The sequence below is a fragment of the Anser cygnoides genome, chromosome 2 (genome assembly GCF_040182565.1).
Source record: "Anser cygnoides isolate HZ-2024a breed goose chromosome 2, Taihu_goose_T2T_genome, whole genome shotgun sequence".
NCBI lineage: Eukaryota > Metazoa > Chordata > Aves > Anseriformes > Anatidae > Anser > Anser cygnoides.
Window position 1 is genome coordinate 42,179,956 of NC_089874.1, and position 12,714 is coordinate 42,192,669.

General features: G+C 36.3%; 1 protein-coding gene across 9 annotated transcripts in view; it reads right to left on the reverse strand.

Moving 5' to 3' along the window:
* The window catches only part of SLC4A7 (solute carrier family 4 member 7), an 89,570-nt gene that overhangs the window by 31,697 nt on the left and 45,159 nt on the right, over nt 1-12,714 (reverse strand). For 7 of the 9 annotated variants that reach the window (XM_066991929.1, XM_066991925.1, XM_048076032.2 and 4 more), the window contains 5 exons: nt 11,897-12,040; nt 9,147-9,282; nt 7,997-8,157; nt 5,577-5,765; nt 2,548-2,916 (listed from right to left, as the gene is read on the reverse strand). In XM_066991929.1, coding sequence (XP_066848030.1) covers nt 2,548-2,916; nt 5,577-5,765; nt 7,997-8,157; nt 9,147-9,282; nt 11,897-12,040 — 999 coding nt within the window. The remainder of the gene's footprint in view (nt 1-2,547; nt 2,917-5,576; nt 5,766-7,996; nt 8,158-9,146; nt 9,283-11,896; nt 12,041-12,714) is intronic. The other 2 variants (XM_066991928.1, XM_048076035.2) reach the window with 2 other exon arrangements.

The following is a 12,714-nucleotide window of genomic DNA, read 5'->3' on the forward strand; positions in this document are numbered from 1 at the left end:
ATTAACACTGTTCATCTTCAGCTGTGACATAGCTCTGTTCTTAGTTCTTCCTATGGAATTCAGTATTCAACAGTTTCAAAGATGGGAAAACAAAAACAGATGACAAAAAGAATTGTTAAGGAGAACCCTTTGCCTGGTTCACTCACTATAAATTGGTGAATGGCTGATGAAAATCAAGTAGCAGTTTGAAAAGTGTGCCTCCCTTCCCTCCTTTTACAGTAACTCACATGAAATTCAGTAACCTTCCAGCTATTTACAAAGTAAAAAATAAAAACAATAAAATCTGAACAGCACAAGGCCAAGGACAGAAGAATGCTGAAAAGAAGAAAGCCATCCATTAGCAAATTAAAACATTTCCCAATGTTCAGAGAAGGCAAACACAAGTCAATCACAAAGACATGGAAAAAGTATGCAGGCTGCAATATTCTGGCTTACTACAAAGGTGATACGGATCATTATCTTTAATGGAATGGATATGGAGTATTAAGGTGTTGGGTTTTTTGTTTTTGTTTTGGACAAGGAAGATGACTTCCTCTTCAGGGTTCCCTTCTGAGTCTGATTAGACAGAAGACAAGACGGATTAGTTCAGTTACAGCCCAGAAAGTCACAGTCTGAGAATGTCTTCAAATGCATCTCAAAGGAAAACGTCTTTCTGTGGTCAAATGATTTATTGAATTAAAGAAGAGGAAAAACAGAAAAACAAAAGTGTCTTCCATTATTACTGGTGTTCTTTCTCTGGAAAGATATTTATTTATGGATTAACTGGGAAATCATCACTTTCAGATTTTTTCTGTATGAGAAATATCTCCTTGAGGCACAAAAGCAATATGAATGTGTCTTGGAAATTCTGTTGGAATGCTTTATTAATGTTAATAGCAGTATCAAGTATTTGATCTTCATTTGTTTGCCTTCTCTTGGGTTCTAAAGATCTTATGTCTGACATGCTATCATTCCTGCCAGATGAGTAGAAAAATGAGAACTGGAAAACTACTTAAAAAACAAAAACAAAACAAACAGTTTTTTTTTTTTGTTTGGGTTTTTTTACTTCTGGTTTTTAATTATGTTTGAAAGGTCATCCATGAGAATTCTCTTAATTTCCCAAAAGGAGGGCAGAGAACGAGGTTTTTGTTTGCTCTTCTGCATTGAAGTAAAGATGGGGCCCCTACTCCAACTCAAGATGACAGCCTATAACATAACTTACTCTTTCCTTTCCAGCAACTTGCTGCAAAATGTGAAAAGGCAGATAACTGCAGCCTTTTCTGTCAGCTTGTTTTCACTGTTGTATGCAACTGTGTGCTCTTGCTTACCCTGAAACTAATCCTGATAAAGAGATGGATAGAGTTGGAAGGGTTAAAAAAACAATACTTACACTAAGTATGCCCAAAGGATAAAACAGATCATATTTTTCACATACTCAGACAGTTCACGCACAGCAGCAGTTCAGAGGCAACTATGTTCCAATAATCTTTGAAACTAGCTTTTTTCCTTTTTTTTTTTTTTTAAATAGAGACATAAGTAGACAAATCTACAAGCTAGATTTTGGCAAGATAAGTTTCTGAAAAAAAGGCATGACTTTGAAGTCTAAAAAGCCAGGTGATACCCTTAAAACCAAGATTTATCCAGGAAAATCCTGAAGTTTCTAAGTAGGTGATGATTTTGCAAAAGCAAAGCAAGGATAAAAGCATGCAGACTGCATGTTATGAAACATTTAATAAAAATGACTGAAGAAACTGCCTCAACTTCCCATCCTCTCTCACAATTTATCTATACACCTACATAACTTTTTACATGTAAAAAACAAAAGCCTATCTAGTCAGCAGCTAATAAATTGTTGAGCTCTGACCTAGATATGCTTTTAATTACCTTAGACTAGTTTGCATATCAAACACAATAAAACAATCAGCAACTGTCTGATGCTGAAACACTGCAGTAATGGAAAGCTACCTAGAAACAGGTACAGGTGAACTCAACCTGACAATTCCAAACTACCATTTGTAATGGCCCATTTCTTAAAAGCCCAAAAGCAAAAATAAAACTGCTCAAATACTTCATGATGATCTAAGACAGTCATTACTACAACACTCATTATTGCACCTTTCCTAGTTCTTTTCATATTTGTCTCTAACACTTCACTATGACTTATTCTGTAACTAGCGCTGGAAAACAAACATTGGTGTAAAATATTACTTTATTCACTGACAAAAACAACAAAAAACAAAACCTGACAGGGACTGTAGGTGAGTGAAAGGAAAAGGCCACCATTTTTGACATTTTGCTCATGTATTATGTATTTTAAAACAATATTCCTTTTTAACTACACAAATGAAGGTTAAATAAAGAGTTGTTTTGCTAGCTTTAGTTAAAAAGCTAAAAAGTTAAAAGTGCCATACAAGAAAACAGTCACAAGTGAGAATAAATAAAACATGCAGGCAGAGGTAACAGTTATCATAACCCCTTGTGCCCAAGTTATGTGCTGAAAAACATTGCAATGCAAGTGATCCTGATGCAGAGAGCATCACGCATGGATAGCTTAAGTTTGATAGTTGCCTGGTGTTCTGTCAATATTTTCCTCTGTCTTCTTTTCCTGGCTGTCCTGAACTTCTAAGTCCTCCTCAGGTGGATGGATAATTACTGAAGGAATATCATCACTGGCAGAGGACACCAGCAATTCCTTGCCCTGAAGTGAACTTGGCTGGGCACTTGTGGTTGGCAGGTGGCTGCAGGTAGGACTGGAGGGTGGTGTGTTTTGAGGGGTAGTTACAGGGGTTGTACACCTTGAGGTTGCCGGGGTTCCAGCTCTTGAAGAAGGAAGAAGGTAATTGAGAAGAACAGACAAACGGTTTTCTCCTCTCAGGGAAATATTTGAGGCAGAGAGACCTGTTCGCAAAGAGTGGCGGGAGGCTGAAAGGCCTTCCCCTGAGATAAAACAAATGAAACACCATGAGGCTTACAACAGAGAAATACTAAAAAAAAAGAAACAAATATGCATTAACAATTTACATAGTAAATTGCAAGCTTTATGGGCCAGAAGTGTCAGACTCATGCAAGTAAGACAAAAGATAAGAGCAGATCTGATTTTAGACATTAGAAATGTCAGAAATTACTGATAAGTACTAATTAGAACACCAAAGATATGTGGGAGAAGATATTATTTCAAAGTCAGTAAGATATCTTTTTTTTTTTTTAAACGTAAGAACTAAACAAAAATATTCTATCTCTTGGAACTGACTCTTAAAATTTCCTAGAATTTATAATTTATTCCAAATTACACAGCAGCTACCCCCTAATGCCATCCAAAAAAAAGAAAACCAACCCATAACAATCATTAGCAGCCAACACATTACAAGACTTCACATTTAACTGCATCTATTATATACAAATAATTGTTAATTTTTAAAAAGAATTTTTTTTTAAAATGAACATGATCAAACTATCTAATTACATTAAATACAACAGTCTTCCAACAAAGCTCTCGTTTTAATAGGAAGTTTTCTAGCCAGGTGTAGTCTTAATATATAGTTTTAAAGAGGGTACGAAGAGGAGTTATGTGGCCCCTTCTCCATCTCTTCTTGCTGTGACTTACCAAATATCCCCATTTGCCTAAAGCCAAACATATTTCTCCAAAATTCACTGTCACTTTTCTTGCCCTATCTGGTCTCAATGTCCCACTATTTTCATTTTAAAGAGAACATAGACTTGTCACAGTTTCTTCAGATTTCTAATTCTTCATAAAGCAGGAAGCGAGACTGTCTATCTTCACACCAACGCTTCCATTAGAAGGTTTAGTGAAACCATTCCTCCTGTTTACAAAAAAAAAAACTACTGCTCCTGGGATGGCAATCTCTTTGAGAGGAGTACTGGCTACTTCTCCTACAATCCCTGAAGTCCAAAACATGCTGTTTTCACAAAATATGCCATCAAGCAAAAAACAGCAAACTAGACACATTTAGTCTCACATTTGTAGTAGGCATTATACAGAGACCAACACGCTAGACAACCCTAGAATAATTTGTTAAAAAGAGGCAAAGAAAATATGTTTAGGTAAATGTCACATACATTTTTTTTCCTCCTCTAACAGTGGAAAAGTGGGTTCTACAGATAAAAATGATTTAAAATAAGAACCAAAGCCCCAAAGCTCAGCTATCAAAACCGCAGTACAGTGAAGACAAAAGGACCAATAAAGAAAACTGGCTGATTTTGTCTGTGTTAATCACTGTGGTAATAACCACTAGACTTGTCAGTATGTTTATGTTGAATTATGAACATAAGATGTCCTAATCCTAACACACACAGCTGTACAAAGAGACTAAAAAGTATTATGCACTTGTGTTTGTTTTACCAGTTAGTATACGGCAATTATATGAGGATAAAGAAAAAATTAACTATCACATGAAAAAATTAGATCTGGTTGATACACATGTTAAGGGATGGATAAAACCAAGTTTATATTTGAAATTTTCACATTTGCTACACAAAACAAGAAGAGTCAGAAGCTATATAGAAGTTATACTCTAAATCAGTCACATTTCCATTCTAGAAAAAACTAATTCTGAAACTTCTGGTGAAACGTTTAACCATGCATCATATATTCACTAGCTAACAATGTGTGTCAGAAAGACTGGGCTAGAGTATACTCCACATATGGATTGAACTTGGATCACCCAAACACATAACTAAGAAGAGTACATGTTCTGAAAAATGAGGCATTGTCAAAGACTGGAAAGGAACTTCATTGCAAGAAGTAACTCATGAAATCAGTACTAAGTTTTCACTAGACTAAGAAATTCAACATGAAATTATACATGGCTTAGTTAATGCAGAGCACAAGGAAACACAAAATAGAGAAGGAAATAGAGGCAATAAGAATAAAAGTAAGCTGCTCTGCAGTATTTTTTGTTATCTGCACTTTAGAACTGGATGCCTCAAGTAAATTTATTGACATTCCAGATTTTTTTCAGGAATTCGTTCAATAAAAGACTTAGAACAGCCTCTAAATACATTTCTTGTGTGTTTGGTTTTTTCTTCCCCCAGATAGATCGTTCTATACAAGACATGGTAAAAATTAACAGTTTCCAAGGTAAAAGTAATTTCTTCACCATTAGGATAGTGAACTCTTTTTAGTCATATAAACATAATAATGCTGAATTAGAGTCACTAATTGTCAGCATCGCCGAACTCATCACATGACCACAAAAATCTCTTGCATAAAGACCGAATAAGCAATTACGAGCCACCTGACAAATATATATACTATGCCACGATGCTGAAATTCCTCAAACATTATACATTTTATTCAAGCATATCCTAAAAAGTATTAGGACCAACATGGGTCTATTTCTGCGCTTCAAAACCATAATGCATGCTACATATGCGGGCAGAAGTAAAGCATTTGAGTAAATTCAAAAATAAACAGAAACATTAGCCATAGCTAGACATAGCACATACTGTTATCATTAGTTCTTTGCTTATCAAGAAGGAAACACTTATCTGCTAATATCAGCTGAATTTTCCTTCATCTCCCAGTGAGAACATTATTTAACAGGTTAGAATAAATTGGACACTACAACTTATCTCACCATTTCGTTCAAGCAAGTGAGGGTCAGAATGTTTCTTGCCTATATCTGCAAAAGACCGAACCAGGGGAATCCGATTGCTGAATTTTTTCTCGTTCTGATGATGGTGCCTTTTTAGAAGAGCCTCTCTCACATTCTCCCTTATGGATTCATCCAGCTGGCCAGAAGCAATCATGTTGTCCAAAACCATATCTACATAACAAGAACATAAAAATCAAAATTATATACACATATCAGATCTTTCCTTCTACACACAAACACTGTAGGTGAACCAAATCACAGGAAAAAAATAGAATCTATTTTACAAAAAGTACCTTCTCAACAGCAAAGTCATCTTCAAGAATCTAAATGAAATTTCAAAGATGTCACTAAACAAGCAAGTAAGTAACGCACATGTGCATCCAAAAATACTATTTATTAGTAGCATCATTTTAAGAAAAAAGTTACTTGATTTTATAATTTACTCTGTTATGTATTTCAACTGCCAACTGCAACTTTCTTTTTAAAAACAAAAGCATCTTTGTATTCAGCAACCCTTCACTAGAAGTGAATGCAAAGACAGAAAAACACAACAGAGAACGGACACCTTAAGACAGTCTTAACCTGGTGTTCACTATTTTGAAAGTATACAACTACATTAGACAGAAAGTTATTACATAATAGGATGAATTCCCTAATTCCTCTATCACCTTCAGATGCCCTAAGTTCCTGAGGCCTTCTACCTGACTTCATGTGATTCACATACTTTCAAAGAGGAAATGTAAAACAAATGCTAGTCTCATCATCTAAAACTGACTAGTCAGCTGTCAACAACATCAAGTTGTAACGTGGTCTAGAGGACCCTACTTGAGCAGGGAGGTTGGACTAGATCTCCAGAGGTCCCTTCCAACCTCCAACCATTCCGTGATTCAGAAGGGTATATCATCCATATGCTTACATGAAACATGGAAGTTTGCATGTCTGGGAAAATATATGCTGTGATTACTTAACAGGGTTTTGTTTGTTTGTTTTACTGTTACTTAGAAACAAACACACATAAACCTGCACAAACTAACATAAAACTACGTGACACACAACTTTTAAAATCTATTGTTCTATTAACTCATGCATCAAGAACCTAGCTGCACTAGTAAACCGTAGGTGCACAGAAATTCTCACAATGAGAAAGGTGACAGCTCAGAACGCCTTACAAGCAAAATCACATGCGAAAAAGTCTGTCAGTGCGGTGCAGCCTCTTTTTAGGATTACTAGGTAACATAGTCTTTTGCTATGGCTTCTCAAAACGGAACTTCTGCCCTGTTTAAGCGAGAACCAAGAATACCTCCTAGGTATTACTAACTCAGGGAACCAGAACGATACATTTATTGCCTCATGCCCTGCCAAGGATTACTATCCTACATGCTTTCATAATGGCACCCAACATTAACTTCAAATTCATGCAATCTCCTCATACATTCCAGATCCACCTAAAACATTTGCTACTACAAAAATTACTGTTTACACAGAATTAAGCAGTAACTATCTTTCTTATGAACTCAGACTACTGTTAAATGTATTTATTAAAACTCAATAACCAAAACATTACTTTTGCAGAATATGTACTGAACACTCTTCTTACTCTGTAGGTCAGGAAAAGAGGAAGGGAACATCAATTTCATGAGAGGATTTTGAAGATTCAAAAAATAAATAAAAAATATATCGGTGCCAAAGCTTTTATGCCAAAACACTTTGTCCATCACATACATGTCAACCAGCCCTAAGCCTAGCATGATTCCTGGGAAGGCATTCCAGCGTGGTATCTGTAGCAAGAGATACCAGGAAAATTACGTAAAGCTAGTTCAAAGGAATTCAGGCTACACATATATATGTATATATATGAAAGCTTTCAAAGCTAATTTTATAGTACCCAATATGATGATGTGATTAGTGAGGACACTCAACATAGTAGGTCAAACAACATTTACATAATTTATTTCTGCTCACCTCTTATGAAGGTGAAAAAAATACCAGATGTGCAACACTCAACTGCACTAATGGCATCAAGTTAACATCAGCCAAGTTATGATTAATAATTATGGTACTAAAATGCACAAATAAGTCCTAAAATGTTCTGGAAGATATTTACATTTCATCTGTAGAAACAAAGACAAAGAACACATTGAGGAATTAGAACATAAAGGTAAAGTTTGGGCCTCGTCCTAAAATATGTAATAAAGGAGGTCCCACTCATCCAGTGCAGATGCTCATAAGTGAAGTTTGCAAGATCAGCTCTTTACAACCAGAAGAAGAAAACTGCAGTAAGCAAGCACACACCTATTCTTCAGTACAGTATTTTTAAGAACATAAAAAGACATCATCAAAAGCATTTCAAGTTACAGATTAAAATTTAGGAATAAAATATTTCAATAAAGTTTTGCTGTAACCTGCTATCTCATCTAGCGTGTTTGCTCTCATGTCCAACATGACCGTCCCATTAAGAATACAGCTTCGTAGTTCAAAGAGACTGTGTAGAGACAGAGTTGCTACGTAAGGTTTGCTCCATCGATCACCTCCATCTTCAACATCCTCTTCAAATTTTAGCCACCTGAAATGGGTACACATACACATTTATATTCTTCATGGAAGACAGACAACTTGGCAAGCAACCCCATCCTTCCCTATGACTTCTAAACAACACAGAAGAGGAAGACCTGTCAGCTCATACTGGCTTTGATTTCTCAAACAATTCAATTAATTAATGGTCGTAACATTTTCATCTTGGCCTTTATCCATGCTCAACTGTTTTAGTTTTTGCCAATTTTGTTTCATCAGGTCTCAACAACACCTGTCTACTCATGAATTCTTATGAACAATGCGCTACTTGATCTGCATCTCAGCTGTCTGAAATGCTTGTATACAATATTTGAGTTTCCTAGGATGCCAAGTCAGATGTTCAAGAGTTAGGCAATATTAATATGTTTTACTATATTATTACAGATCTTGATTCAGATTCACAGGTGTGATGCAACTTGAACTTCTGCAAAAGCTAGCACGCACTAAGATAATTGGAAGTACTGCATCCAGAAGAGTGTATTACAACATATGTAGAAGTAAACAGTTTAACTGATATTGGCCAAACATAATTGTGGCCTCCTGTAACATGCATGCACTCAACTTTGCAAAAAATTAATCAAATACTTCCTAAAAAGAACATGTGTAAATACCTAATTTTATTTACGTTTGAGAAAAAAGATGACACCAATTTATCACCAGTAACAGAGCAAAGATTTCTGAGACAGTAAATACTATGCTACATGGCTGAACACCTTTATTAATAACAAACAGTTGTACCTTTCACAATGCTCAGCATGGCGAGTTTTAGGAAAGTCAACATAGCATCAGTAAGACTGAGGGTCTTTTGAGAAAACCTATGAATTCTTCCAAAATTGGACAAAAAGCATAAAAGTTTTAATTCGCTGATCCTGAATTTAACGAACTCCTATAGTTCACAATAATTTTAACTTAGACTTGGTTTGCAGTTCTGAGACAAAATCATTAGAAAATATACCTTGAAACAATCTACTTTTAGCTTACCGAGCAGTTTCTTTCCATTCATATTCCTCTCCATCCCTGAAGCAAAGTTCATCCATTTCAGTGAAGAGATCATGGGGAATGTGTTCATCATCATCTTCAGTACCCAGGATAAACTGCACTCGTTGGGACGGCGTGTCTGGAAGAAAATGAGAAACCCAACAATTAAAAGAACTCACTTCTATTATGCAAGAAGCAAAATGTAATACTTGAATATCCTGGTCTCAGAAACATGCAGTACAATATTCTCTTCAAGAGTGCACAGAAACAATAGAAAGAGGGACATTTCTTTAAAAGGAGGCCCTTTTAAAATTTTGCTCTGTTTCTGAAAACAAAATAACATCTGGAAATTTATGTTTGCAATCTGGTAACAAAATGAAGTATTTTTAATTTTTCAATAGATTAACGATATGAAAACAAACATCCTCAGCATAACTGGTAGGAAAGTGAAAAAAACACACACCATACACTAAAAGGCTAGGAACCTTCTTTTCACTTTGAGAACACAAATGATTCCACCCTGTCACAGATGATACTAATTAAGACACGTGAATAAAAAAGCTGATGGACACAAACAGCTCAACTGATAGATTGGTTGTCCAGTTCTGAATAGCTCAAGATGTCTTTCCCATCTTGCCCCTTCTCCTCCTCCAAATAGTGCCTCCCCAGACATATTAAAGCAGCAAGCTTTTCAAAAGCCTGTTACTATTCATATAAGATGGAAAAAAATTAATAACTGTCTCATTGCAGGTCTGTAGCACTGTACATAAATTAGCATAAGAAAGTAGAAACTACACATAAAATGTTGAAGAAATATTTAACTTCTCATAATATAATAATAGTGCGTAATAAACCGTACATTTACACATGCGGAGAAGGACTTGGGGATACTGGTAGATAAAAAGCTCAATATAAGCTGGCAATGTGTGCTTGCAGCCCAGAAAGCCAACTGTATCCTGGGCTGCACCAAAAGCAGTGTGGCCAGCAGGACAAGGGAGGTGATTCTCCCCCTCTACTCTGCTCTTGTGAGACCCCACCTGGAGCCCTACGTTCAGCTCTGGAGCCCCCAGCACAAAAAAGACACAGACCTGTTTGAGAGAGTTCAGAGGATGATCAGAGGGCTGAAGCACCTCTCCTATGAAGACAGGCTGAGGGAGTCGGGTTTATTTAGCCTAGAGAAGAGAAGGATCTGGGGAGACCTTATAGCGGCCTTCCAGTGCCTAAAAAGGGGCTACAGGAAAGGTGGGGAGAGACCCATTATCAGGGAACGTAGTGATAGGACAAGAGGTGATGGCTTTAAACTAAAAAAGGGTAGATTTAGGTGAGATATATGAAATAAATTCTTTACTATGAGGGTGGTGAGACACAAACACAGGTTGCCCAGAGAAGCTGTGGATGCCCCATCCCTGGAGGTGTTTAAGGCCAGGCTGGATGGGGCTTTGGGCAACCTGGCGTGGTGGGACGTATCCCTGCCCATGGCAGGGGGTTGGAACAACGTCATCCTTAAGGCCCCTTCCAACCCAAGCCATTCTATGATTCTATGACTCTACCTAAACATATTAAAATGTACTTTAAAATATTTCCTTTAATATACTTCTATAGTTTACCTGCTATCTATATAAAAATAACATATTTAATAATTATATATATATTACATTAACGTGCATATAAACATTTTATGTGATTTATACTTCATAATGTTTATATAGATATATATATATACACTTATATTTACTTATATTAATTATATAAAAATTAAAATCTACAGTAGATTGCTTCTGTCCCAAACCCAGTGTATCCTAGGAATCCTGCCACATCCTTTGTATCAGAAAAAACATCCCAGAAGACAGAAGTGAATTTCTATCTATTTAATACTACCTGATGCTTTGGAACCTGTAAGGGGACTCTATAAATATATGATCACATAGTAATAATTTGTATTCGGGAAGGGAAGTTTTGAAGGTAGATGAAACTATGAACTGTACAAGAACAGTAAAAGGAGGTTTGTCAAAGCATTCCCATTTGAAAATTCTTTAGTTTCAGGAACTGGCCTTAAATACAATGTTTTTCTCATCACAGAAACATGACAGAACAGCACGGTATCCACACCCAAAGTAGAACAAAAAATTACCCGTTACACCATAATTTTTCCAGTCATTATAGTACAGCAATAGAAGTAGGTGTGCGGTCTTAAAGAAAATCTGCCAAGAGAAGCGCCCACTACTTTAATTTTAGAGAATATGACAAGTAATCTCTTGCTGACAAAGGAATGAGTGGATGGGGGAATCCAAAACTAGAACTCAGGAGGTAGTACAATCTCTTACTATCAGTAATGGACAGCAGAAAGGCTGGAGTAAATGGATCAAGTTACTATGGCAAATGCCTTTTCACAGCTGTACCCATAGTTTTCCCCATGTCACTCAGCACTTCTGAAAGAAATGCAAGAACACACAATCTGAAAAATGGTATCTAACTCAAGTAACATTTTTTAAGCTAAAGGGGAGTATTAAAAAGCTCTGGTCCAACCTATTCATTGCAGGCTGCTAAACATTCACTCAGACACACATCCGGATGAAGCCCAACAGCTTATGATTCATTCAGACAAAATACGACCACGAAATGCTTGCCTGATTGGAGGTAGAAATACACAACTGCAGTAAGAATAAAAGGAACAGCACAATGTTTAAGCACAAAGTAACTATTTTAAGCTTATTTTCAATAGACACAAAGAACTCCCACAACAAATTTATTACCATATGATGGAGATTCTCGGCCATCCTCTCTATCAGTTTCTTTTTCTTTTTTTCTTCTGTGATGCCTGTGCCCACGATGTCTATGCCGCCGACGGCCCTGCTTTCCAAATGGGACGTGAACTCCAATATACACAGCTCTGTGGCCTTTCAAGAAAGTTCAAGAGGAAACAATTGAACAAAAAAAATTACTTCCTGCCCAAATTTAGTACCATTGTCAAAAAACAAGGAGTTCGACATAGTAAAAAACAATTTAAAAAAAATCCAGAAAAACTTTGCAGAACTACCTTTATTTAACTAATGTTACCATTTGTTTTCTTTCCCCAGTGTCAAAGAATTAATGCCATACTCATTTCCCCAATAAGGTGAGTAAGAATAAACTATGGCCCAGTTCAAGAACTCAGTTGTGAAACAAGTAATATAAAACAGTCTTGACCTATACTGGAAGAAGCTATTTGATAAGCACCAGGAAACTAGTAGTAAAGCAGAGAAATTACAAGATACACCTCTTTTTTGCTGGGAATCATCGCAACAGGATAGCGGCTACAATGGCAAGATGTGATCTCACAGTTAAATTTGTAAACTTCATTAAGTTACCCATAGCTTACAACCTGGAAGTTTTCTCTGGTTGAATGAACCACCAATATTTCTTTAAATATCAACACGCCTAGCTGAACCTGAGGTTCAAATATATCATTCCTTTAATATCAGTTCAAGAGCTTTACAGAAACTTACATCTGAAAATGCATTCCTAAAACATCACACAACTGACACAGTTGTTGTTGTTATCCCCTCCCTCCATCATTCTAGGATCTTTAATA